This window comes from Giraffa tippelskirchi, chromosome 7, assembly GCF_054371585.1.
Source record: "Giraffa tippelskirchi isolate mGirTip1 chromosome 7, T2T-mGirTip1v1.2.pri, whole genome shotgun sequence".
Lineage (NCBI taxonomy): Eukaryota > Metazoa > Chordata > Mammalia > Artiodactyla > Giraffidae > Giraffa > Giraffa tippelskirchi.
In genome coordinates, this window is record NC_137281.1 from 358,072 (window position 1) to 385,291 (window position 27,220).

At 51.9% G+C, this 27,220-nt stretch overlaps 1 protein-coding gene and 1 long non-coding RNA gene across 5 annotated transcripts; one reads left to right on the top strand and one right to left on the bottom strand.

Annotated features, from left to right (window-relative positions):
• The first annotated feature begins 158 nt into the window (after positions 1-158).
• On the top strand, positions 159-10,316 carry LOC145514393 (uncharacterized). Of its 3 annotated transcripts, none has more exons than XR_014060118.1 (4): positions 159-274; positions 2,419-2,485; positions 3,183-6,297; positions 6,943-10,316. It is a non-coding gene; the product is annotated as an uncharacterized LOC145514393 (long non-coding RNA). The 3 variants fall into 3 exon arrangements; XR_014060120.1 differs by lacking the exon at positions 6,943-10,316 and having other exon boundaries at positions 3,183-3,383; positions 3,630-5,683; XR_014060119.1 differs by lacking the exons at positions 2,419-2,485; positions 6,943-10,316 and having other exon boundaries at positions 3,183-5,683.
• On the bottom strand, positions 7,104-23,875 carry ZNF8 (zinc finger protein 8). Of its 2 annotated transcripts, none has more exons than XM_081512072.1 (4): positions 23,666-23,875; positions 18,424-18,550; positions 18,036-18,131; positions 7,104-13,869 (listed from the first exon to the last, which is right to left on the bottom strand). In XM_081512072.1, the coding sequence occupies exons 1-4, from the start codon at positions 23,729-23,731 to the stop codon at positions 12,500-12,502; spliced, it is 1,659 nt and encodes a 552-aa protein (XP_081368198.1). In that variant the 5' UTR covers positions 23,732-23,875; the 3' UTR covers positions 7,104-12,499. The 2 variants fall into 2 exon arrangements, with proteins under 2 accessions (XP_081368198.1, XP_081368199.1); XM_081512073.1 differs by having other exon boundaries at positions 7,104-13,836; positions 18,003-18,131.
• Positions 23,876-27,220: the final 3,345 nt, after the last annotated feature.

The following is a 27,220-nucleotide window of genomic DNA, read 5'->3' on the forward strand; positions in this document are numbered from 1 at the left end:
CACCCGCCTGTGGGCGGACGCTTCCGGGAGGCAACCCGGAGGCGCTGCAGTGAGGGGCTCGCGCGCTCCAGCCGGGACCACAGCTCCTGGACTACAATTCCCAGAAGGCACCTCGCCGCCCGCCCCAGCATCCCGGGGCACGCCGGGAGTTGTAGTCCGACTGCGTTCGTGAGCCGAGGGGACTGCGGCCGTGACTTTGTGGGGCGGTGGTGGCGGTGTGTGCATGGTCCGGCCCGAGGGTGTGCGGAAGGCGGAAGCGTGCACGATGTGCGAGGTGTGTGTGAGGAGGTGAGGGGTGGGTGAGGAGATGACCGGTGTGAGGGGCGGGGTGTGATGCAGGGCGGAGGGCGTGTATCACGTATGCAGCGCTGTGGTCCTCGTCACAGAGCCTCTGTACTTGGCTCTCTTTCCGTTTTCTTTGCCCTTTGAAATGTTGTAACGTTTTTTGGAGCTGTAATCCACCTCCCTTCGGCTCACCCTTCTACATGGGTACAATTCAATGGTTTTTTATTTTCTTTACAAGCCTGTGGAATGATCACCACTTTTATCGCCTCCCAAAGAATCCCCATACCCATTAGCAGTCACTCCCTATTCCCGCTGTCCCAGCACTGGACACCCACTCATCTGCCTCCTGCCTCTGTGGATGTGTATTCTGTATATTCTGTGTAAATGGTCCCTTTGCATTTCCTGACCACTGGTAGGCACACCAGGGACACCCTAATCCAAGGCATCCTTCACGTTACCCAACCAAGACCCATGTCACCTGTCAAGTGCTGGGCTTTGGCCTGTGGGTGGCACTGGTGGCCTTCACATATTTGGGTCTACTTGGCCTTCCTGTGGTCTTCTTCTGTCCCACCTCTGTTTGCAAAGGCACAGCCCCAATAATCGTAACAATAAACCATGTCTGCACTGAGCTCCATCTGCACACCAGGCACTTACTGAGCCTGCTCAGTTCATCCAGGTTGCCAACTCCGCCCGTGACCTTCCTTTTTGCACCAACAGGAGGCTTTCTCTTTGGCAGCTCCTGCTTCCCACCCTCCAGCCCTGCCCTCTCCGCGAAGTCCAACTTCACATCACTGATGTCTCATGGTACTTCCCTTTTTACCTCCCTGCCTCCAAGCTAAACTTGCCTCTCACCAGTCAAGGGAACCCGATTTTCCTGGCTCCTGTTTTATCACTTCTATGAATCATCATGCCCTTTTTCCTGTTTTACACGTGGGTGGAATTGGCTCTGCTAACTTGGTCTGGCTCCTGTCTAGAGAGGCTGTATTTGTTTCCTATTGCTACTGTAATCACAGCATGCAGTGGCTCATAACAACAAAATCTACTACATTTCTGGAGGTCAGAAGCCCCAGATGGGTCTCACTGGGCTAAAATCACCATTTTGGCAAGCCTGGTTTCCTCTAGAGGCCATAAGGAAGAAATCCACTTCAGTGCCTTTCCTGCCTTCCAGAGGCTCTCTGCGTTCCTTGGTCTGTGGCCCTGTCTCCCTTCATCACATCTTCTCTGACTCTAGCCTATCTCCTGCATCTCTTCTTCACTTATGCGGACCCTTGTGATTACATCGGACTCACCTGGTAGTCCAGGATAATCGAAGGGGAGATCCTTGAGGCAAGAAGATCCCCTGGAGGAAGAAATGGCAGCCTGCTCCAGTGTTCTTTCCAGGAAAATCCCATGGACAATGGAGCCTGGCAGGCTACAGTCCATGGGGTTGTGAAGAGTCGGACACAGCTCAGCACATAGCCACACACTCACCCCTCTGTTCGGCTGATCGGGATGCCCTTTGCGTCTCCATGTCCAAGTGTGTGTGTCGTGCTGTCATTTCAGTCGGGTCTGACTCTTTGTGACCCCATGGACTGTAGCCCGCCAGGCTCCTCTGTCCATGGGATTCTCCAGGCAAGAACACTGGAGTGGGTTGCCATTTCCTCCTCCAGGGGATCTTCCCCACCCAGTGATCAAACTAGCGTCTCTTGCATCTCTTGCATTGGCAGGGTTTTGTTTTTGTTTTTGTTTTTTTACCACTGAGCCACCTGAGAGGCTCCATGTCCAGTGAGTGGGAGGAAAAGTTGTGCCCTCTTAGACAGAGACACACACTTAGGCTCACACAGACATACAGACCCACATAAAGACACACAGAAACACAAAGACACAACTAGCATCCAGGATATATAAAGAACACTTACAACAGCAACAACAACAAAGCCCCTAAATAACCCAGTTTAAGAGTGGGGAGGGAGTTCCCGACAGGCCAGGGGTCAGCGCTTGGAGTTTCCACTGCTGGGGTGGGGTGGGGGGAGCAGGGTTGGAACCCTGGTTGGGAAACTAGGATCCTGCAAGCCACCCAGTGCAGCCAAATAAATATAATACAGATGGGTAAAGAAAACATGCGAGTGTATGCTCAACATCCTTTGTTTTCAGGAAAATGCAAATCAAAGCCACAATGTGATGCCACTTCACATCCACGAGGATGGCTGCCATCAGAAAGGTAACAAGCGTTGGTGAGGATGTGGAGAGACAGGAAAACTCACACATTGCTGGTGGAGATGTAAAATGATGCAGCCCCTATGGAAAACAGATCAGCAGTTCCACAAAAAGTTAAACCTAGTTATCTTATGACCCAGAAATTCCAGGGCTTCACAGGTGGCACAATGGTACAGTGGTTAACAATCCACCTGCTAATGCAGGAGACGCAGGAGATGAGTTCATTGTCTGATCAATAAGTTCCCCTGAAGTAGGAAATGGCAACCTGCACCAGTATTCTTGACTGGAAAATCCCATGGACAGAGGAGCCTGGTGGGCTACAGTTCATGGGGTGACAAAGAGTTGGACACCACTGAGTGACTGAGTACATACACACCACCAATTCCAAGAGAAAAGCAAGCACAAAATATTACACAGAAATATTCACAGTAACACTGTTCATTAAAGAGGTAAGGAAGGAGCCAAGATATAGAGAGGTTTGTTTCATTTTATGGGGGGAAAAAAACACACAACTTTTGATGTAGTTGAACATCAAAAGATTACTGCCAGTCACAAAGATCAGACACTTCAAGTTAAGTTTGGTGCTTTTCCGTGTCTGATTCAGGAGTTTGGGCTCACTGAAATTATTCCTTAGGTCGGTATCCTAAGCATTTAGGGCCCGTATCCAGAGCACAGAGTGCTTCCTGTTTTTCTCCCTCCAGAACCCCCTTCCGGGCACGCCACCTGGAAGCAGCGGCGCTGACCAGAGCTGATGCTGTGGGAAGGACACCGGAACAAGCGGGGCCGACCAGGGGCAGGAGGGAGACAGATCTGATCGTCCCAGGCTCCCCACGGGATGCTGAGACATGAGCCCGGAAAGGCGGGCACAGTGGGGAGAGCAGGGGCTTGGAGGGTGGCTTGAGGTGAGAACTTAGCCTGGTGGCCATAGGGAAGCCCTGAGGAAAGCTGTGTGGGAGTGAAGGGCTCATGCCTGTGACGGAAACACATGCGTGGCTCTCAGTAGAACTTTCATCAACATCTGGATGGAGCAAGGGCTGCCTGTTCCCACACTGCCTTTGCCTCCAGTTGCTCAAGTGGCTCAACTGCTTCCTCAGGTGGGACCCAATCCTCGTGTCATCTCCCAGTTCTCAGAGCAGTTTCTATTTCAGCACGACAGGGAATACATCTGAGCGTCTGCTTAATTGCTCTGCAGCCTTTGGGATCTTCCCAGATCAGGGATCAAACTCCTGTCTCCTGCACTGACAGGCGGATTCTTTACCGCTGAGCCACCAGCAAGGCAGAGGAACCAGAGATTTTAAAAAAAAAAAAGGGCAGAGGAACCAGAGATCAAATTGCCAACATCCGCTGGATCATCGAAAAAGCAAGAGAGTTCCAGAAAAACATCTATTTCTGCTTTATTGACTACGCCAAAGCCTTTGACTGTGTGGATCACAATAAACTGTGGAAAATTCTGAAGATCAGAATACCAGACCACCTGAACTGCCTCTTGAGAAATCTGTATGCAGGTCAGGAAGCAACAGTTAGAACTGGACATGGAACAACAGAGCGGTTCCAAATAGGAAAAGGAGTACGTCAAGGCTGTATATTGTCACCCTGCTTATTTAACTTATATGCAGAGTACATCATGAGAATCGCTGGGCTGGAGGAAGCACAAGCTGGAATCAAGATTGCCGGGAGAAATATCAATAACCTCAGATATGCGGATGACACCATCCTTATGGCAGAGAGTGAAGAAGAACTAAAGAGCCTCTTGATGAAAGTTAGAGTAGAGTGAAAAAGTTGGCTTAAAGCTCAACATTTAGAAAACTAAACTCATGGCATCTGGTCCCATCACTTCATGGCAAATAGATGGGGAAACAGTGGAAACAGTGGCTGACTTTATTTTGGGGGACTCCAAAATCACTGCAGATGGTGACTGCAGCCATGTAATTAAAAGACACTTACTCTTCGGAAGTAAAGTTATGACCAACCTAGACAGCATATTAAAAAGCAGAGGTCCGTCTAGTCAAGGCTATGGTTTTTCCAGTAGTCATGTATGGATGTGAGAGTTGGGACTGTGAAGAAAGCTGAGCGCCGAAGAATTGATGCTTTTGAACTGTGGTGTTGGAGAAGACTCTTGAGAGTCCCTTGGACTGCAAGGAGACCCAACCAGTCCATCCTAAAGGAGATCAGTCCTGGGTGTTCATTGGAAGGACTGATGTTGAAGCTGAAACTCCAATACTTCGGCCACCTGATGCGAAGAGTCGACTCATTTGAAAAGACCCTGATGCTGGGAAAGATTGAGGGCAGGAGAAGGGGACGACAGAGGATGAGACGGTTGGATGGCATCACCGACTCGATGGACATGGGTTTGGGTGGACTCCGGCAGTTGGTGATGGAGAGGGAGGCCTGGCGTGCTGCGGTTCATGGGGTCACAAAGCGTCAGACACGACTGAGTGACTGAACTGAACTGGGCCACCAGGGAAGCCCAGAAAATAGTTTCATTGAGAAAAACCAAACAGAAAAAAAGCACATATTGTACAACCCCATTTACAGGAAATGTCCAGAACAGAGACAGAAAGTAGATCAACATTTTCCAGGGGCTGCGGAATAAATGAACGGGGAGTGATGGCTAAGGGATTCAGGGCATAGACTCACACACCCGAGGGCACCCCTGCATCCACAGGTGGTGTCACACAAGCAGGGTGGCACCTGCCGGCACAGCACCACTGGCTTCCCCGCCCCCTGGCGTGCCCAGCGCCCCCTTCTCTCTCCGCAGCCCCACAGCCCTGCCACCTACCCCCTTGGGCGCCACCGAGTGCGCACACAGGCCTCCGGCTCCTGACGGTGCCACCGTCACCCCGCTGGGACCACAGACTCAGGAGGATTGGAGGGCGCCTCCCCTGCCCGGAAGGGACTCACCAAGAGCACTTCCGCCTGCACTTCCGGCCCGCGCCCAGGGTTCCAGGGACTTTGTCTCCCAACGGGCCTCACGGGCCTCACGCTTGAGCTGGGTGCCCGAAACCGGGGGGGACAGGGCGAATGGCCTTCTGGGAAATGAAGGGCACGGCCCAGTAAAGAGCCTGGGAGCTTGTCAGCCGATCTGCACGAAGTTGGAGGACCTGACATACGTAGCTTTCTGTGTCCTTTTGTTTTTGTCCTCTGAGGCATTTTATTTGTATGTATTACATCCCCAGAAAAAGAATACAAGGATTTTCCCTCCTGTGTGTTTTCGTCTTGCTATTCATGGTCTATGATGCCAGCTGAGGTTGTCAGTACAATGAAACCAATGCACATCAAATCTGGGGCTGATCACTCTACACTTATTTATTCAGCCTGCCTGTGAGGTTCACAACAATTTTTCCAGCCCTGTGATCATCAATGCTTTCAAATCTGCCAATGTAATCATGCTTCATCATCACAATTAGAAACCCGATGACGACTTTGGAGCAGTCTAATTATCACCGGGCATTCACGTTTCCGCACTGTTGATACTCTTGAGAGCATCAGCCAGGACATTCATGTGCACCACTCCGGCAGCACAGAACGGATGAGGGGGCAAGCGCAGGACATTCGCTGTGTCCTTTTAGCTATGCTGCATATATACTTTTTTCCTCTTCCTTTTGGCACATATACAAGTATTAATGAAAGGAATTTTCATTATAGGGAAGTCATTCTGGCTTATAAACGATTTATCTTGATATTTATGCTAACTAAAACAGCCCATTTACAGCCTGTCATATACACACTATCTGCTTTAATCACTGAAGAAAAGGGTGCACTGACCAGAACTAATGTCTGTGTTAAAAATAAAGAAGGAAATGGCAACCCACTCCAGTCTTCTTGCCTGGAAAAGACCATAGACAGAGGTGCCTGGCGGGCTACAGTCCATGGGGTTACATGACTGAGCAGGTGTGCATGAGGGTGGAGCGAGATGGGTTGGTAGCAATAAACTGGTAGAACTAAAAACGATTAAATGCCTTGCTTCTTGGGACACCAATGCTGGTCCTCCTTCAACAATAGGGCCCCTTTCCCAGGTGCCAAGGACATGCCGACTCCCTGTCAATCGGGTGGGTTTTTGTTTTGAAACCTTGAAGGAATGTATCCTTGAGTTGTGTGTTTTTTGTTCTGACAAGACACAAAACCGCACTGCATGCTTCAATGGAGCATCTCCTCAGAGTTATCTGAGATGCTGTCTCCCAGGATATAGTCCTCAGTTTGGCTCAAATAAAATATTTTTTCTATTCCTACTGTAGATTGGTTTCTTGATTGGAAACGTGTGTGCTACAACTAGCTGGCAGGAAACTTCATGGGGCCTAGGATCTCTTACACTCAATTGGTCCTGTCAGCTCAACCCACGCATGAACAAGCTCAGTCATGTTTGACTCCTTGTGATCTCTCGGGCTGCAGCCCGTCAGGCTCCTCTGTCCATGGGATTATCCTGGCAAGAATACTGGAGTGGGTTGCCATGCCCTCCTCCAGGGGATCTTCCCAATCCAGGGATCAAACCCACATCTCTTCTATATGACCGAGGTGGATTCTTTACCATTGTGTCATATAAAACAGATGTGGCCAAGACACACAGTCATGTGGACATTTAAGAAGGGGGAAGACAGTGAACAATGAAACAAACTCAAACTTAGTTTAATTTGAAAGAATTAAGGTTTTGTTTAAATTTATTTTTTGAACTGGTAATATTTTTACATGTTTCAAAATTCCAAAAATATCAAAAGATAGAGAGTGAAAATTATTCCTCATCTTCCCCCTCCCTCCAAATCTCCTCTCCAAGAGCAAGTACTATGTCTGGTAACCTTGTACCCCTCAGATTCAGTGTGTTTGTGTCTGTGTAAGCAATGGCTTCCTCTTTACACAAATGGAAACATATCATACAAACTGTTTTATACCTTTTCATAAACAATGCATCTTGGCGCTCTTTTCCACATGAGTTCATAAAGACAGTCCCCATTTCAAGGGCTGTATAAAAGCCAGCCAGTCCACCAGAGATCACTTAGCCAGTCCCACGTGGCGGACGCCAAGGTTGATTCTAAATTTTCACTTTCTGAAATCAATACCATAGTAAAAACTACATAAGAACAGTTTGTGCGGATACAAATATATCCGTAGGATTCATTTCCAGCAAATGGCTTGCTGGGACAAAGAGTTTGTTGTAATTTAGATAGCAACCAACAAAGTGACCTTCACAGAGGCTATATCAATTCATACTCCCTCAGAAATGTGTATGAATCCCTTCACCCCCTTTTAGATAAAAATGAAAGCTTAGGTAAGATGGTGGGTGGAGGTCACACTGCTACAACCCTCCTGAATGTTAATTTAAAAATCCATCTTCACAGGAAAATGTTCAAAATATAGTAAGAAGCACATTACAAGGGAACTTTCTAAACAAAAGATAATTATAGATATTTTTGCTGTGTATAAGATTTAATGTTCACTCTATGTATACACACATGTATATTTCAAGAAAAAGTTACAAAGAAAATTAACAAAATCTTAAGGTAATGAGCATCCCTGGATGGTGGAAGTATGAGGAACTAAATTTTAAATAAGCCTTCACACTTTTGTGTATTTTACTTTTGTGCATTTTCCAGGTTTTGCTACAAAGATTTTGCATTACTTTGATAAACTGATAAAACCATATACTTTCTCTAGTTTACAGCAATTTCCCCTGAGGAGTTTCTTACCTGACTTGGTTTCAAAGTATCTGTAAGGAAATGAGTAGGAATATGATGCCTGGAAAAGGTGACCCGAAATGAGAAATGGAAAATTCCAAAACATCTGTACTGCATCGAGAGGGCCACAAACACTGACGGTGACAAGCTTGTTCCCAGCTTAACTCACGAGGTGACTGGAGCCTCAGCCCACGACCCTTCTGCAGCTGCCACCGTGCGGGCCACGGCGGAGGGAATGGGGCAGTCGCAGGCCTGGCTTCTGAGCTGTCCAGTTCCCGCGGGGTCTCCCCGAGCCCGAGCATGCTAGTGGTGGGAGCATTCCGAGTCTGCACCCCCACACCAACGATGGGGCCGTCACAAGTGGAGGCCACTAGTGGCCAGGCCTCTCCCAGCCATCCTGCGTCAGCGGTGGCGGTGGGAACGAAATGGAATGAAGACAGCCAAGCCGTTTACGTGGTCAAATCAACAGGATGTCTATTAGTATCTTCTGGCTTGAGGGACGGGACAGCAGGTGGCAACAATCCTCGTGGAAGGGAGCCGGGCAGGGGCCCAGGTTCGGGACGGAAAGTGGCATTTCCCTGTGGGTAGGCGGTTTCCCGAGTTTGCCGGGCATCCAGGGGAGCTTCCAGGAGCACGCAGCTGCTGTTCCAGCCTGAAGCTCGGCGACCAGTCCCGGGGAGTGAGCAGCACCCAGTCACGGTGTGGACCGGGACATCTCGGGAGCGCGTGGAGCCCAAGATGCGCCTCGGGGACAGCGGCCCAGGGGCCCCAGGATTAAGGAGGGGAGGGCAAGAAGCCACTTGAGAGGCGGGAGGGATCTGGAAGAGCACAGCACTCCAGCACGCCGGGGGACCGCAGACTGCAGGGGCCCGGCGCGTGAGCGGCACAAGCCAGGCGATGGAGAGACGGTGGCGCCGGACCCTAAGGATTCCTCAGAAAGAGACCGGGGAGAAAGGAGGCGGGCGCTGCCAGCTGCCCACCGTTAACCTCTTCCAAGGCTTCTTCTGGGGTACAGTCTCCGCCAGGGAGGTTAGAGATGCTAAGTGATTCTGTCTTGGCCAGCAAGACATGGAGGCATTGGATGGAAGCTTCTGGGGAAGTCTTTTCTTTGAAACCTCACTGGCGATGAGTATTGGCCTGCCTTTCCCCTTCCTCCAGTCTTGACGACGGTGGGTGCGTCGGCTGAGGCTGCAGTGGTCTCCCCGCGACCAGGAGGGACAGGCTGGGAGAGAAGACACTGCCTCTGATGGAGCGGAGCCACTGAAGACACAGCCTTCGAGCAGTCTGATCGGTTTAAGCCACTGTCAACAGGTGACAGAATTTGTTGACTTCAAATTCTGCCTCCAACTCCTAGCTGTGCAACCTTGGGAAGGTTATGTTTGTCCTGGGCCAGATTTTCCTTATACATAAAACGGCGCCACCTCACAGAGTGTGAGTCACTGCCAGTCTGAAAACACACCTTTTCCGAGCCATGTAAATAGGTTATTTGCTAAGACTGAAATGGAAGCTGGGGCAGGCCAAGGCATAACAACAGAGGCGCTGTGATAATGAGAGCTGACAGAGAAGTCCAGGAGGCAAGCCCAGAGTGACGGGGTGGCAGAGGCAAACCCGAGGCTTCAAGGCATCCTGTGGAACCTCTGGAGATGAGCTGCAAGCCTGGCTCTGCTTCTGTGGAACCCCCACTGGCTGTGACACTCAAGCATCTGAGAATAGAATTGGGCAAAGGAGTCCTGACAGGTCCTGACACTCACCCATCACATCTCAGCAGTGGGTTCTGATGGTCGGTCACTCTGACACTTAGAACAGCTGCCGTACCCTTCCAGAGTACTTCCACGCAACTCGAAGCTCTCACAATCCAATATTCCTTCTGGGGGATATTTTTCTGGAACGATTTCTACAAGCTGACCTGTGCCGTGGCCAATTTTCCTTCCTTCCAATTGTTGATGTTTACGTTTTGTATTTAACTTCGCTAGAACGCAACCAGTGGGAAGAGCAAACAAACAAAAAAGGCAATTGTGCTGTGTAACTGGGGCACACACACAGCGTCCCAGAGGGACGGGCATTTCGCTCTCTCATTCTAGGTTAGAAAGCAGGTGGATTAATCCTTAGTTTTTGCATCCTTTCTGCTGATACCAAGGATCACACCTTTGAACACAATGTTCTTCTTTATAACAAGAACAGCATAGACAAAGAGCAGAAGGCTTTGATTTCTTCAGGAGTAAAGTTGGAAGAGAGCACGATGATGACCCAGGTGAAGTTTCCAATTGTGGCCGTGAAAATGGTCATATTAAAATATACTGCATTATATATAAATAAGCCATTTTCTCAGACGTCTTGCTTTCCTGGGCATTGACAGCTGAAAGAAAGCTCTTCTGAAGGTCTGTCAGCAGAGACCCCAGCAAGATGGTAAGCTGCGCTTGAGATGGGGCAGATAAACTTTGAGAACAAAACAGTCACACCATTCACAAAGAGCCCTCAGCAGAGTCCAGTGGGTCTAATGGGCAGGCTTGGGCTAGGGACAAAATTTAGGTTATCCTGTTGTTTGTTTCCCCAACATATAAAAGACTAAAAAAGAAAAAAGAGGGGAGACCTACAGATTAAAAGAGACCTAAGTCAAGCAAATGCACTGTGTGATTTTTCTTTAGATCATGATTAGAACAAACCAAACAGAAAACAAGACAAAATTTATGAGGAAACCAGGAATATCCACTAGATATTTGATGACACAGTAATTACTGTTATTTCTGCTTAGATGATAATATAGTTTTACTCAAGATTTAATGAAATTAATAATTTTTCCTGCTTCATCACAGACATTCTTAAGTGACACCATTCTGCCCCCCTTCACTGCAATGCCAGGGAAGGAAAAATATGTACAGTGGCCTCGGGGCCACTTCCTTGATTCTCACTGAGACTCTGGCAGTGTGACCCCGTGCTGGTTCTGCACTATCAGTGCAAACATCAGTGTAAACATCAACTTAGTGAAAAAGGCAAATGATAGCTCAGAATGACTATGAAAATGGGTTTCGTCATCATGGGCGAACATGATTATATATATATATATATATATATATATATAAGTCCATGTTTTTTAGAGATATTTAAAAAAATAGATAAAATGACAAGATTTCTGGGGCTGATGTAAAAATAATCCTATGGCAACAGGGGTGCCACTGAAAATGTATCATCACATGGAATGTCCAAAATAAAACGCTAAAATTACTCAGAAAAATAAGTGGATTCTCTTCCTTCACACCAACTACAAATGTTGCAAAACAGTGGAAAAGAATTACTAAAAGAAAATGTGCATATGCTCAAGATAGCATTTGTTAAAATCAAATGTACAGGACTGTTAACACAGCCCTGATTAATCAATTTCCAGAGACAGGAAAGCCTCTTGTGCTGGGCGTGGTTTCTCCACCTCAAGGCCAGGTGGCTCTTTGGTGATGGGGTTTTGCAGGATGCTCAGCGGCATCCTCAGCCTCCCCCACAGGATGCCAGTGGCACCGCTCCCTTCTGCCAGTCATGACAACCAAAATGCATCCAGACATCACCAAGCATTTCCTGGGGAACAAAGCTACTGAGTGAGACCCTTCATCACAGGCAACATTGCCAATCTAAGGCCACGGTTTCTAACAGGAGCTGTGACAGCCCCGGAGAAAGCTGTGGAATTTCACGGGGGAATCCTGTCACTTGCTCTGGGCACGAGTGTGGCTGCCACGCCTGCTCTAATGACGCTAAAGTGCAGAAATGGATCCCAGCGGCCATGTATGTGTGTCTGAAACTCCCTTCTATAATATATGAACTGAGACTTGGGTTGACTCCACATATAAATTAATTCCTGCATGTTTAGAATTCAAACAAAACCTTCCAGAAACACACCTGCATTTGTTTTGTTCAAACCTTTCCCAAGCCTTAGTCACCACTCTGGGGAATCACCCCCCCCACAGGCCTCTCCTGTTTCTGTGGGAACATCACACCCCGTGCAGCAGAGGGCAAGCCACAGGCAAGGCTCCAGGTCTCCAGGCAGGATGGTCACCACCCCAGGGAGAGAGAGCAGCAACTCAGCAGACGTTATCTACTGACAGTGTCTTTTGCTTCAGTTATCCTTTACAAAACGGGGACATGTATGGGTTTTTCAGCATTACACACGTCTGTCGGTTCCCTTACCTCTGAATGCATTTCAGAGTGCTGGGCTTGAGAGACTGGAGAACCAGCGATCTCAGGTGTTCGGAAGCACCACTGCCGAAGCAATCTGGGGGCACTTCTGCCCTCAGCCCCTTCCATAAACACACCTCGTGGACTTACACTTCTGTACCCGTGGTTCAACAGTCATCCGCCGCGTCCCTTCCCTACGTGGACTCTCTGATATCAAACAGCACGGACGTGCCCATGGCAGGCTCTTCTACCCCGATAACACGCACGGGGTTCTTTTCCTGCATGATCTCGTGGAGGTCAAACAGCGCCAGCGCCCTGCCCGCCGGCTGCTCCGCCTTCGCCGCGCCCCCAGGGCTCTCCTCCGGGGGCCCGAGCGGGCGCCGCCCGAGGTGCGGGCCGCGGCTGCGGGCCTGCGGGCGCCGGCGGCCCCGGCCCCGGGGCTGCTCCCGGGTGTGCGTGATCTGGTGGCGGATGAGATGCGAGCTCTGCGTGAAACCCTTGCCGCACTGGCCGCACCTGAAGGGCCTGTCGCTGCGCGGCGGGCCCTCGCCCGGGCTCAGGGGCTCGGGCCAGGCGGGCGCGGGCGCGAAGAGCAGCCTCTGGCGGCAGTCGTAGGGCCCGTCGCCCGCGTGCTTGCGCTGGTGCTGCGCCAGCGACGAGCTGTGCCGGAAGCCCTTGCCGCAGCGGCTGCACTCGTAGGGCCGCTCGGCCGTGTGCGTCCGCAGGTGCAGGAACAGGCAGGTGGTCCGCGAGAAGGCCTTGCCGCACACGCTGCAGGCGAACGGCTTCTCGCCGGTGTGCGTGCGCCGGTGGCGGCCCAGCGACGAGTTCTGGTTGAAGGCGCGCCCGCAGTCCTGGCAGGCGTAGGGCTTCTCGCCCGTGTGGATGCGCCGGTGCACCGTGAGGTGCGTGCTGTGGCAGAAGGACTTGCCGCACTCGGCGCACTTGTAGGGCTTGTGGCCCGTGTGGATGCGCTCGTGCTGCACCAGCGACGAGTTCTGGCTGAAGGCCTTGCCGCACTCCTTGCACGCGTAGGGCCGCTCGCCCGTGTGGATGCGCCGGTGCACCGTGAGGTGCGCGTTGTGGTTGAAGGACTTCCCGCAGTCCGCACACTTGTAGGGCTTGTCGGGCGCCGGGCCGCGCACCGGCTCCGCCTCCGGAACAGGACGCGCCAGAGCGGAAGCCTCCCCGCGGTCGCGGCGGTCACTGGGCTGTGGTCCCGGGGAGCCCGTGTCCTCCCGGGCCGCGCCAGGGCTGCGCTCCAAGCTCGGAACCCGCGTTTCCGGCACACACGAACGCTCCACCCCGGAGACCTCCGGGCGCAGACCGAGGCTCTCCCCAAGCCTGAGACCGCCATCCTGAACCGAGGCTCCCTTGAGGCCGAATTCCAGTTGCCGCCAATGACCCTGGTCCTGCTCGGGCCCCCTGACCCGGCCCACACGTTCCCCGTCTTCCCCCGGCGTGGCGGGACACGGCGCCTCCCCCAGGAAGCCTTCTGGCCCCTTCTCCTCAGGAAGGTCCTGCTCCCGAGCTGGTGTTCGACCCTCCGGTCCAGCTTCCTGGCCTGAAAGAAAACCAGAGCGCTGTGAGGGGCTGACGGACACACCCTGGGTCTGTGCCCTGGCTCCCAGTTTGCTCACGTTGACCCCAGCTCTGTCTGCGAACAAAGCTTCCCTCAACAAAACCTTTTCAAGCACACGCCATGGGCCAGATATCGGCCTAGATCAGGAGCTGGCCAAAGACAACCCCCAAGCTAACCATGCTAACGGGCAGGACTCCGAAGCCGTCAGCTGTCTGTTCAGTCACGGAGGTTCTCCTGGGAGGCGATTATGCCGGTGACACGTGGTCCTCTCGTCAGCTGACTTTAAAAATCTCAGCACAGGGAGATGATGCTGGGTTAGCTGGGTGGGTCAGGAGCAATCCCCTCAAGCTTCAGAAACAGGAGGAGGAGGTAGAAGGGAGAGGCTGGCTGGGCAGGGGGCCTGAGCCAGGGAAGCTGAGACAGCTGTCGGCTGACAGCCTGCAAGGACACGGGGACTTCCGTCCAATGACCACACGGAACTAGGCTCTGCCAACAACCTGCCTGCATCCAGGAGAACATCCTTCCTGAGCCGCCCAGTAAGTCCGCCACCTCCAGCCCCGGCCCACCGATACCTTGCCTTTGGCCTTGTGGGGGCCGCGGCAATAAACCAGTTGGGTCTGACAGAATTGGGAGTTAATACGTTGCCTTAAACCTCTGTGTTTGTGGTAATGTGCTACAGCGATGATAGAAAACAAATACGGAAATTGAACGTTGCCCACAAAGCCTAAAATATTTCCTGTCTGGCCTGAGGTGCTGGGGACAGAGCAGGGACTCTGAAAGGCAGAAAGCCCTGCTGGGGAGGCAGACACGACAAGGCACAGAAGGAGCAGGCTCGGGGGGACGAAGAGCTGTTTCAAACTGGGGTGTGACAGCTCAGATCCCCAGGGAGAGGTGCCCTCTCACCTGTGGGACCCCTTGCGAGGAGCAGCCCCTGGTCCAGGCTCCTCCAGAGGCTGAATCGCCCCTCAGGCAGGCAAGGCTCTCCCCTCCGCACGGCACAGTGAAGCACCGCTCTACAAATAACCACACGCTTAGCCCCTGCACACACCTATTCTGGGGAAGGCAGAGCCCTAGCACCCCAGTCGGCAGGGCAGCGCTGCTCCCGGAGGCTGCAGGGGTGGGTTTCCCTTGCAGCTCTGGCTTCTAGAGATGCCCGCGGGCCTCAGCCTTTCCCCTCACCTCCAGAGCCAGCAGCGGAGCGTCAGGCAACCCTGCTCTGCCGTCACCCGTCCTCATCCTGCCTCCCTCACGAGAGGACTGTTGTGAGGTCACAGGCTGGCCCAACAATCCAACGGACGGGCTCTGGGGGTTAGGACATGGACATCTTCCGGGGCCAGGCGGGCCTGCCCACCCCCAGCTCGAACCTCCTGACCTGCTGCAATTCTGGCCACAGCACACTCTGTATTCATGCCCTCAGGGTCCACCTCACCACATCAGAATGTCCACAGCCGGTTCTGAGAGCTGACAAGGAGCAGGTTCTCAAACCTGCCTCAGATGCGAGGCAGTGAGGGAGCGCTGGCCAGGGAAAGCAGTTGGAAGGGCTCAAGGTTGGCCAGGCAGCCGGCACTGTCTCGCTCACCTCCAGTCCCCAGACTGGACTCCACACACAGCACCCAGATAGGTCTTCTAAAAACACCAGTCAGCCCTCACAAAAGCTTGTACCGGTGCGTTCACAGCAGCATTATCCAACAGAATCAAAAAGTAGAAACAACCCAAATGTGGTCCACCCACCAAATGTCCATCCACACAATGGAATGATTCGGCAATGGCAAGAAGGACTGAAACCCAGTACAGCGTGACTAACCCTTGGAAATAAGATGCTCCTTGAAAGACGCTCGACACACGCCAACTCTTATGCACTAAAGTGAGTTACAGGCTATACTGCACAACAGAGGGCGCTCACCCAATGCTTTACAACTGTAAGTGGGGTACAGCTTTTAAAAATTGTGAATCACTATATTGTATACCTGTATTTATGTAAGATGTTGTACATCAACTACATTTCAAGAAAAAATAAAAGCTGGACACCAAAGGCCATGTTATAAGATTCCACTTACATAGAATATCCAGAATATGCAAATTCCCGGATAGAAAGTGGATTAGTGACTGCCAGGGGCTGGGTGGGATGAGGTGATGAGTCACTACTGTCATTTAATGAGAAATATGTGTGTGGTCTTCATCCCTGGGCCCCAGCACACAGATCTTAAAACCCTTGGAATTTCCTTAGTGAGAGGGGTTAGGACTGTCTTTTGTTAATTGTAATAAATTCCCCTCAACCATGAGTTTATGCTGAGAGGTGACTCTTGATGGGCCCTCAACAGCTTCAGGATGGGATGCTTCAGCCCCTCTCTCCTGACACCTGCCTCTTCAGTTATACCCTTTATACTATTATTTATAAAACACAGTAAATGTAAGCAGCGCTTTCCCGAGTTCTGTGAGCTGTTACAGCACACTACGGAACCTAAGGAGGGGGCCGCAGGAACCCCTGTCTTACAGCCAGTCAGTCTGAAGAGGGGCCAGTCTTTTAGGACTGAGTTCCTAAGCTGTGGGGTCTGCACCAACTCCAGGGAGGGCGTGTCAGAATTGGACTGAATTGTTGCGATACCCATCTAGTGTCTGAAGAGGTGGAGAACTGGTTGTCGATGTGGAAAAAACCCACACATTTGGCATCAAGAGTGTTCTATGGACAGAAACAGACCAGAGTGCTGCTGGTGATCATTCCTGGGGAGCTGCAATGTTCTGGAACTACCTGGTGGTGATGGACATACAATCTGTGAACATGCTCAGAACCACAGAACCATACACTTCACCTGGGTCAATTTTATGGCAAGCTTGGGACCACGCAGCTAGAAGGGAGCTGGCCAGATGGATGAGAGTCACCTCAGAGCCTGAGGGAAGGAAAGCTACTGTTTGAGGCTGAAGATGTCACACAGGCTCCACGCCCAGAGGAGACAGCGTACTTGGCAGTCCCGTCCCAGGTGGGGGGCCACATCGTATATGGAGGGACCACGGACTCCCTGCAGACGGTGTCAGAGGCTTTCAGAGGGGGAGCTGGACTGCGGGTAGGGCTGCTTATGTTTCCTGTGGCCAGAGCCCACTTCTTTCAAAATGTAGTCAGGGACTAAGTCGCCAGCCCCAGGGACTGACAACCATCTAACCCCCACCCCCAGCCTGCAAGCAGCTGGGGTGTCCCCCCCCCGGAATGACAACGTCTGGAGCTGGAGAAAGGGGACAAAGGTGAGTGGCACCACCCTTCCCAGCTCCCTCAGCCCCCGCGTGGAGCTCAGGTGTGACATCAAAGCTGCTGCAGCCACGCCCGGCCCGGGGAAAGGCCGGGAGAATCAGGACCCCCAGCCCCGGCGGCACGGGGATGCCGAGCCAGCAGCAGCAGCGGTCCCCACCTCCGGCTCTGTGAGCAGAGCTGCCCTCGTCTTGACTGCTCTAGGCCAGCTGTGTTCACGGCGCCCAGGAGCCCGGAAGTGAGCAGGGAACACGTGCACAGACGGTGGGCGTGGGAGAATGAAACGGGGAAGATGAAGGGCAGATTCACACTCAGAAACTACCCCGCGGGAAGGGCAGGCCGCACGCTGCTGGGAAAGGAGGAAGCGGTGGGCTCTGGCCGCTCGAGAAGAGCAGGCGTCTCTGAGCTCGGAGAAAGGGGGGCAGGGGTGAGGAGACCCCAGAGCACCGGGAGCACTGCAGGCGGGGGGCGAAGGACAGGGGCCCAAGCACCTGTGGAGAAAGAGCCCTAGGGTGGCCCGAGGCTGCTGCCCAGGAGGACGAGCTCTCAAGGCCAGCCTCTGGCCTGGTTGGGGAACTTGGATTTGGGGGCACTGCCACGAACCGAACTGGGAAGAGACTCACTGTGATCTGGGAGCCTGGGCCTTGGTCTGTGCCAGGTGGAGGATGTCCACATGATCAGCCCCCAATCAACCCCTGGCCCAGAGCCTACCGCGAGCCTGCCTAGGAGCCAACGCCTCTCACGCTGGCACAGCACACTGCCGGGGGACTGCGGGGGTCCAGGGAGGGATCTGGTTCCACTGACTGGCCTTTTCCCTCTGCTGACTTTCCTCTGGGGACCCCGGCACATCACCCCTTCCAGGCGGCACAGCCACTGCTATCAGGGCTCCCACTCGGTGGGCTCTTACCTGGACGGCAGCCCTGGGTGAGTCCTCTCTCCGCCACCCACAACTCAGCCCCTTGCTCCAGCTGGGAGATGACGTCCGGTTTGGGAAGCTCAGGCCCTGGAAACAGAAAGACAAAGGCGGTATATGGGTCTGCTCTGGAGAAAACGAGAACCAGTCCAGGCTCCAGACGGAGGCTCCTGACCATCAGGGGCTGGGGCGCCTCATAAGGTTCTGCATCAGGACAGACAAGGGCAGAGTCTCCAACCCACATGTCCCGCAGGAGTGAGAATTCAAGCTCTGGGATCTCCAGCCCGAGGTCAAGTTGTCACACGAGAGGCCCAGCGACCGATAACCCATGAAGAGTAAGTCAGCACAGGAATCCGGTCAGCAGCTGGGGAAGCGGCCTTACCCACGGAGAGCAGGTGCCCGAAGGTCTCCAGCATCACGTCTCGGTACAGGGTCCTCTGGGCCGGGCCCAGCTGCCCCCACTCCTCCTGGGTGAAGTCCACGGCCACGTCCCGGAAAGTCACCGGCTCCTGAAACATCACACACGCTCCGTCACCTGAACCGTCCCCGTCGGCGTCCTCAGGAATAGGCGGAGGGGCGGGGAAGGCGAAGCCAAGCGTGCAGTGTCCAGAGCGCGCGTCCCGAGCAACCAAGACAGGGCGCCCGGGCCCTGCTGGGCTCCCGCCTGGGGGTGGGCTGTGCGGCCAGGACCTGAGAAGGCATCCAGGCAAGAGCAAAGCTGACCAACCCACAACCAATCTTAGATAGGTGCACGTGCTGACACAGACCAGTCTAAACTGCTGACTTGCAGATTCGGGGGCTAAAGAAACAGTGACCATTGTGTCTAAGCCCCTAAATTTTGGGACAGTCTGCTACGCAACAACGGCTAACGGACACAGTGAGAAATCCTCAGAGGCAAAGCAAGGCTCATCCTCCTCCCGGAGAAGAGGGGTGTGCAGCTGAAGTTAGAAATTCCCTGGCCTTCAGGGACTGGGCAGGCTCACAAGTGACTGCAGTAGGTTCACGAAAGAGCCTGTGAGGGCACTTAACCTATGAGAGGTGGCACAGGAAGTGATGGGTAACATGTGCCCTGTCTGAAGGGGTAGCTCGGACTCAGAACCAATTGACTTTGGCGAGATACAGGCCCCACGTGGTCAGAATGCCCAGTCTCTGGTGAGAAATAGAAAACTAGGCCACATTTTATGAGGGGAAAACTTTTAGTCCCATGTAAAACAATAAAGTCTCCTATCTCACGCCATATATAAAATTTAACTCAAATGGATCAAAGGCATAAATATAAGAGTTAAAACTATTAACCTCTTAGAAGAAAACATATGGCTAAATTTTTATAACTGTATTTGACAAAGGATTCTTAGATATAATAGCAAAAGAACAAGCAATAAAGTAAAAAAAAATAAGTAGACTAGACTTCATCAAATTAAAAACTTTTTTGTTTCTAAGGGACATTAACAGAGTGAAAAGACACTGGTATGATGGGAGGTGATGACTGCAGATCATATCTCTTATAAGTGACTTGTATCCCGAAGATACAGAGAACTCTTAAAGACTCAATAATGAAGACAGTGCAATAAATGAGCAAAGACTCTAAATAGGTATTTCTTCAAGAAGATATAAAAGAAAATACACAAACAGCTAATAAGCACCTGAAAAGATGCTAAAGGTCATTCGCCACCAGGGAAATGCAAGTCAAAATCACATACAAAAGACTTCAATTTTTAGGTGGTATTTCCTTTAAGAAAAACACAATTAGATTTTTAAATATTTAAGAAATTATAGTACAGGTGGCATGTGGTTGGAACAAAAATTATGCAGCAAATCTGCAGAACCCTTTGGATGGGAACCAAGGTCTCTGCTCCTGGCCCCGCATCCTCACCTCCCACTCTGACGGTCCTCCAGCCCTGAAAACATGCTTGCTGTGCCTCCGGGCTCCATTACCCGCTCTGCACGCAGCGCCAGTGACGCTGCCGGGCCCGCTGCAGGCTGTCTGTTGAGGCCACAAAACCTCTCAGTGGCATCACATGAGTCCCGCGTGTCCCCTTCCGGAATTCCAGCAGAAGCCCACTCCTCGCTGTCTTTGAGCCTCCCCGCTACTCCACCGCAGACCCCTGCAGCCCTCCTCCTGGTCTCCTGCTCTGCACCGTGGGGCCTGGCGGGATGGGCTTTGTCAGACCCGCTCCCTCCATACATCTTCCCCCAGCTAAGCGGGCCACCCTGGCATCAGCCAGCACCCAGTCCCTGGACTCCACCCCAGGCGTCAGCTAGCCGTCAGTGTCTCTTACTGCCATCCCGCAAGGCCTGAATGTATTTTTCAAACCCATGCCATTCCTGCTTAAACCATTCAAATAGCGCCTTCCTTTTGATAAAGGATGACCCCCTTCAGCCTGGCTATGGGCAGTTGAAAAATGGCCCCTAAAGATATCCAGGTCCTAGTTCTTGGAACCTGTGAATATTATCATAAATGGCAAAAGGGACTCTGTGGATGTGATTAAGGGTTTCAAAAATAAGGAGATTATCCTAGGGAATATCCAGGTGGTCCTTAAATTCAATCACAAATGTCCTTCTGAAGGGAAGGTATTGGGAGATTGAACTACACGAGGCAGAAGATGTGACCACTAAAGCAAAATGAAGGCGGACAAAGGGCCATGAGCCAAGAAATGCAAGGTCTATGGCTCTAATAGCTGAAAAAGGCAACATGAGACTGGAGGAGAGCCCTGACAGGAAAGGTGCATCTGCCCACGCCTGATCAGTGTCCGAGGAAAGTGAATTCAGACTCCTGACCTCCAGAACTCTAAGAATCAACATATTAATATATATTTTAAACCATCACATTTGTAATAATCTGTAATGGCAGCCAAAGGATGCTAACACACTGGACCTCAGAGCCCTCTGCTTCTGGTCTTCGCCTCCTATGGGGGCAGCCCTCCAAGATGGCGCCTAGTGATCCCCAGCCCTCGGGTAGCCTCCTCCTATACTGAGCAGATCTGACTTATGTAACTGATACAATAATTCAGAGAGTGAATTCTGAGCCCAGGTCACAAGACACTGTGGCTTCCACCGAGCCCTCTCTTGGATCACTTCCTTTGTGGGAAGCTAGGCGCCATGTTGTGAGAACGCCCAGACAGCTCCAGAGGGAGTCCCACATCAGAAGGAACAGAGGCTTCCTGCCAACTGTCATGAATGAGCCATCCTGGAGGTGAATCCTCCAGCCCCAGTCAAGTCTCAGGTGACAGCAGTCCAGGCTGACATCTTGACTGTCACGAACCCAGGCCAGAGCCACCAGCTAAGTCATTACAGGATTCCTATCACCAGAAACTGAGGTAATATTTATTGTTGTTTTAGGCCACTATGTTTTTTCATTATTTGTTACACAGCAACAGATAACCAACACACTCTCTCTTAAGCCTCTCACTGCTGACAGATTCTCTCCTTGACTGAACTTTAGTCTGGCTCACAACCCTCTTCCCAAATAGGCTTTGACCTTTGGGCTTATGTGTCCATTTCACATCATTCAGTTTTACCAAACATCCTGTCCTGTTGGTTTAGCCAGAATCCCACCCTCCACATCTGATGACTCTTGATATCTTTTCAAAGTCCTCATCCCTCACAGTCCTCCAAGTAACATCCCAGCATTTGGCCTGCTTTAGCAAGAACCCTGTTTTAGGCCAGTTTAGCCAGATATGCAGATGACACCACCCTAATGTCAGAAAGTGAAGAGGAACTAAGGAGTCCCTTGATGAGGGTGAAAGAGAAGAGTGAAAAAGCTGGCTTAAAACTCAACATTCAAAAAACTAAGATCATGGCATCCAGTCCCATCACTTCATGGCAAATAGATGGGGAAACAACGGAAATGGTGACAGACCTTATATTCTTGGGCTCCAAAATCACTGCAGAGGGTGACTGCACTCATGAAATTATTAAAAGACGCTTGCTCCCTCGAAGGAAAGCTATGACAAACCTAGACAGCATATTAAAAAGCAGAGACATCACTTTGCCAACAAAGGTCCATATAGTCAAGTGGAAGTATTAGTCACTCAGCCATGTACGAATCTTTGTGACCCCATGGACTACAGCCCACCAGGCTGCTCTTCTGTCCATGGGATTCTCCAGGCAAGAATACTGGACTGGGTTGCCACTTCCTTCTCCAGGGGATCTTCCCCACTCGGGGATGGAACCTGGATCTCCTGCACTGTGGACAGACTCTTTACCAGTAGTCATGTATGGATGTACAGTTGGACCATAAAGACGGCTGAGCGCCAAAGAATTGATGCTTTCAAACTGTGGTGCTGGGAAAGACTCTTGAGAGTCCCTTGGACTGCAAGGAGATCAAACCAGTCAATCCTAAAGGAAACCAACCCTAAATATTCATTGGAAGAACGGACTCTGAAGCTCCCAATACTTTGGCCTCCTGATGCAAAGAACCAACTCATTGGAAAAGACCCTGATGCTGGGAAAGATTGAAGGCAGGAGGAGAAGGGGATGACAGAGGATGAGATGGTCGGATGGCATCACTGACTCAACAGACATGAATTTGAGCAAACTCTGGGAGATAGTGAAGGACAGGGAAGCCTGGCATGCTGCAGTCCATGGGGTCGCAAAGAGTCAGACAACAACCAAAAATTACCTCTGCCCCCACTATAAAAATACCCACGTTTGCTTGTTGTATTCACAGTTGAGCCCAGTTCTATACTGAAGTCTCTTTCCCCCATTGCAACTGTCCCCAAAGAAAACCTGTTTTTACTGCTTTAACTATGGCCCAGCTCTGATATTTTTTGACAATGCTCACTCCCTGGCCCTTCTCCCCGATCCACAGCAAAAACAAAAAAAAAACGTGGTTGCATCTACCGCACATTTGCAACAGTCTCTGAACATGTGCACACCCAGGATTATCAAGTCTCACTCTGCATACCAAATCTGAAATAAATGCACAAGCCGGTAGGCAAGGACAGAAAGACAGAAAGTCTGGAACTTACAGAATTACACATTTCTTTTGGTTCCTGCCTCGTGGAGTCAGCACTGTATGGAGAACACGGGCAGCAGCCACTTTGTCTACAAGGGCCGGAGCTTTCAAACAGTCGCCTTCCCAGATGCCCTTGGAGACTACTCTGAACGGCGATCCCGACAGCCCGGTAGGGGTCAGACCCTGATAGGCGCTCCCGCCCCACTAACGCGGTGTGTGGTCACCTGTCCTCACCCAGGAGGTGGTACCCGGGCCGCGGGCCAGGGGTTTCGCGGAGCGGGACTCGGGGTGGGTGTCGGTTGACACCGCCCGTTGAAGCAGCTCTATTCCAGTTTCTAAGAACCATCCTCACGGTGGACGGCCTTCGGGGGGGGGGGGGGGCCAGCCTGTGCTCGGGAACGAACCCAAGTCCTATCTCTGAACGGAAAGGCCGGAGGACTCGCGGAGCACGCGCACTCGGGGACGGGAATGACCGGGCTCGAATCCAGACGCCAGCCCTCACCAGCTGGGCATGTCCGCGCACCCCTACCTGGGCTTCACTCTCCCGCCCTGTCCAGGGGATAAGGCCCGACCCGGCCCACCGTGCGCTGTGAGGGCTAAAGGGGCGACTCCCGGGCCGAGGCCCGCTGCCATCCTTGTTATTGTTACTGTTATTGTTCCGCCGTACCTGCAGCCGTTCTGCCGGCGGCCCCGTAGCCATCGCCAGTGCCGCCGCTTCCTCCGCGGGGTCCATCCTAGGCTGACAGGTAGGGGACTGGTGCTCGAGGCGACCCTGAACACTAGAGCCGCCGCCGCCGCAAGAACCGCAAGACTCACGGCCCGCTGCACAATGGCGGCCGCGCCGGGGACGCCACAACTACAGCTCCCAGAAGGCCGTGCGGCACGCCGCAGCCCTGGCCAATGAAAGCTTTCGTTCGTCGAGCCTTCAGCCAATGGGAGCTTCCTCCCTCTTGCCCTGCGGCCAATGGGAAGCCTCCATCCTCCGGCCTCCGGGCACTGCTGGCGCTCTTCGCGCCGAGCCGCGGGCCTGAGTGGGCGGAGTTCCGCTGCTAGTGGTTGCCGTGCTGCGGGTCGTGGGGACGTCCTTCTCCCAGTCCAGCCGTTCCCTAGCGTTCGCCCTCGCAGCCCTGCCTCCAAATGCCAGTCTGTGCCCCGCGGCCCCCCTTCCAAATGCCAGTCTGTGCCCCGCGGCCCCCCTCCAAATGCCAGTCTGCGTCCCGCGGTCCAGCTTCCAAATGCCAGTCGGCAACCTGGATTGCCACAGCCCAGCTTGAAATCCGGGGTCTGCTCTTCCTAGCGGGAAGCACAGAGGAGGAGGCCTGGGACTTCCCTAGTCTCTTTCTGGATTGTATACTGTCGTTGTGCTCAAAATATTTCTGTGCTTCAGAATAACACGAACGTTTAAACGTTTGTTAATGGAAACGTTTCGAAGGGCCGTTGCCCAGAGCAGGCAACTCTCAGGATCTGAAAGCTGATCTTGTTCTGTTTCCCGATTGGGGGTGTTTCCCTTGCCATGGGTCATATCCGTGAGTTTGTTAAAGTCAGTTAAAAAATTACTAGAAAAGAAGGAAGGAGCAGATGTTCACTGGGATGCAATCAAATAAGAACAGATATTTACTTGCCCATTTACTGTATGTCAGGAAGCAGGCATAGCAAGCAGAGAACCCTGGCATGCTGCAATCCATGAGGTCGCAGAGTCAGAGACGACTGGGTGACTGAACAACAGTCACTGACTTTTCTCCTGGTCCTGTTGAATTTTGGATGCATGATGTTTTCTCATTACTTTGACTGTTTCTTTCCTATGACTTGTAGTTTTGTTTTCTCTTTGATTATAAGTGTTAGTCGCTCAGTCATATCCAACTCTTTGCCCCATGGATGGTAGCCCACCAGGTTCCTCTGTCCATGGAATTCTCCAAACAAGGATACTGGAGTGGGTAGACATTCGTTTCTCAAGGGGATCTTCCTGACCCAGAGATTGGAGACAGAGGCCCCATCCTTCCTGGTGGTTGCATTTCTAAGGAGTGGCCTTCAGGTCCTTGAGAAAGACACTGCTGAGTTAAAGGAGATACCAATGCATCTCAGATGGGGAGAGAAGGGTTAAAAACTGCAAGCCCTTTTCTGTCAGTGCTCTAAGGTGGCTCAGTGGTAGAGAATCCGCCTGCCAGTGCAGGAGACACGAGTTTGACCCTTGGGTCAGGAAGATGCCCTGGAGCAGGAAATGGCAAACCACTCCAGTATTCTTGCCTGGGAAATCCCATGGACAGAGGAGACTGGTGGGCTGCGGTCCAAAGGGTCGCAGAGTCAGACATGACTGCGCATACAGGCATGCTAAGAAAGGGAAGTCAGGAGACTCTTCTCAGGTGATGGCTGGAAAAAGACTATAAATTCTCCTAGCCGAATTTCTCAAGAAGACATTATAATGAGAGGTTGGGATCTTCCTAGCGACATAGCCTTATGCTGCTAGAAGTCATGATAAACTGTGGTCGTCTCTTAATAGAAGCATTTGGACTGAGTTCTCTCTCCCTGCGCCCCATGGCACTGCGAGGCTTGTGTGATTTTTAGTTCCCCATTAGGGATCGAACCTGGACCCCTGGCAGCAAGAGCATGGAGTCCTACCACTGGACTGCCAGGGAATTTCCTGGACTGAGTTATTTGTTGTGAGTTCCGCAATTCTCAAAGGCATAAATCGTTATGGAAATCCAGATGCCTTCAGTCAGGCCAAACATTAAAGAGATTTGCAAAAATAAAAAGCAGTTTCCTACGTTGCTAGCCGGGTGAACTTAAGCAGGTTTTTGCTCCTCTCTGAGCCTCAGATACCTCAATTGTAATGTTAGCTACCTCAGAGGATTGTGATGAGGGTTAAATAAATTAATGATACATGCAAAGTACTTAACACAAGCCCAACACAAAGTCAGTGTCTGATATGTGATACTTGCTACTGGCACAGAGCAGCTGATAGCCAGTACTCCTGCTGTGAGGTGTGTGTGTGTGATACATGAGGTGCACGCATGTAACACATGATGTGTGGTGGTGACTGGGATCCCCCACGCTGCCAGGGAAAGGCTCCTGCCGAGAGGTGGCCAGACGGAGAATCCTCCAGCGTGGATGGATGAAGAGGCCATTTTCCAAAGGGAATGGCTGAATGGGGGCCTCAGTGTGCAGTGAGCACAAGGTGACTCCTCGCTGACTCTGAGCCCAGCATTACGCGGAGGGTTTCCACATGTGCAGGAGACACAGAAGCCACCCCTGAGTTATCTACATCTCCCCCACCTCCAGCTAGAGGGCTTTTCCTGCCCGCACATCTCATGTCAGAAGAGCAAGGCATGGCTCAGTGATATGAGAGAAGCTTCATTTCTCCTCCAGAGATGAAGGGGAAATACCATGATGCAGCACCCTTGCAGAATCAGTAAGAGTTCTGCTGATAACTCGACCTGGACATCATTCAGAATGCTTAGTATTAACACATACATTTGCATTTTATATTCAGGGAAAAAACGCAACATCATTGGCAGCTAGGCCTGGAGCAGCACAAATGGGATTTATGTCTACGTGCTGGAGTCACTGTTGAAGAATGTCAGGGCTGGGGTCTGATCTGTTCCTGGAAACCAATCTCAAGCAAGAATTGTATGAATCACATGCGACATCCACATGTGTAGACAGAGCTGCAGTTTATTTTTGGTTGCACTGGGTCTTCAGTGCTGTTCGCAAGCTTTTCTCTAGTTGAGGTGAGTGGGGCATACTCTCTAGTTGTGGTCCAGGGGGTTCTCACTGCAGTGGCTTCTCTTGTTGAAGAGCATGGCTTTAGGGTGCATGGGCTTAGCTGCCCCGCAGCATGTGGGATCTTCCTGGGTCAGGGATGGAATGGGTGTCTCCTGCATTGCAAGGTGGATTCTTAGCTGGACCACCAGGGAAGCCCCCAGAGATGCAGTTTAAACAGTTTAATGGAACAGCTACTGTAAAAATCACTAGCTGTATTCATGTTTAGACAAGAAAGCTTGCGCAAAATGGATTGACAGAGCGGGCCTGAGGCTGCAAGCCTGTGTGCAAGCTTGAGCTTCCCAGGTGGTGCCAGTGGTAAAGAACCCGCTGGCCAGTGCAGATGGAAGAGATGTGGGTTTAATTCCCGGGTCGGAAGATCCCTCAGAGGGATCCAGTGTTCTTGCCTGGAGAATCCCTTGGACAGAGGAGCCTGGTGAGCTACAGTCCACGGGGTTGCAAAGAG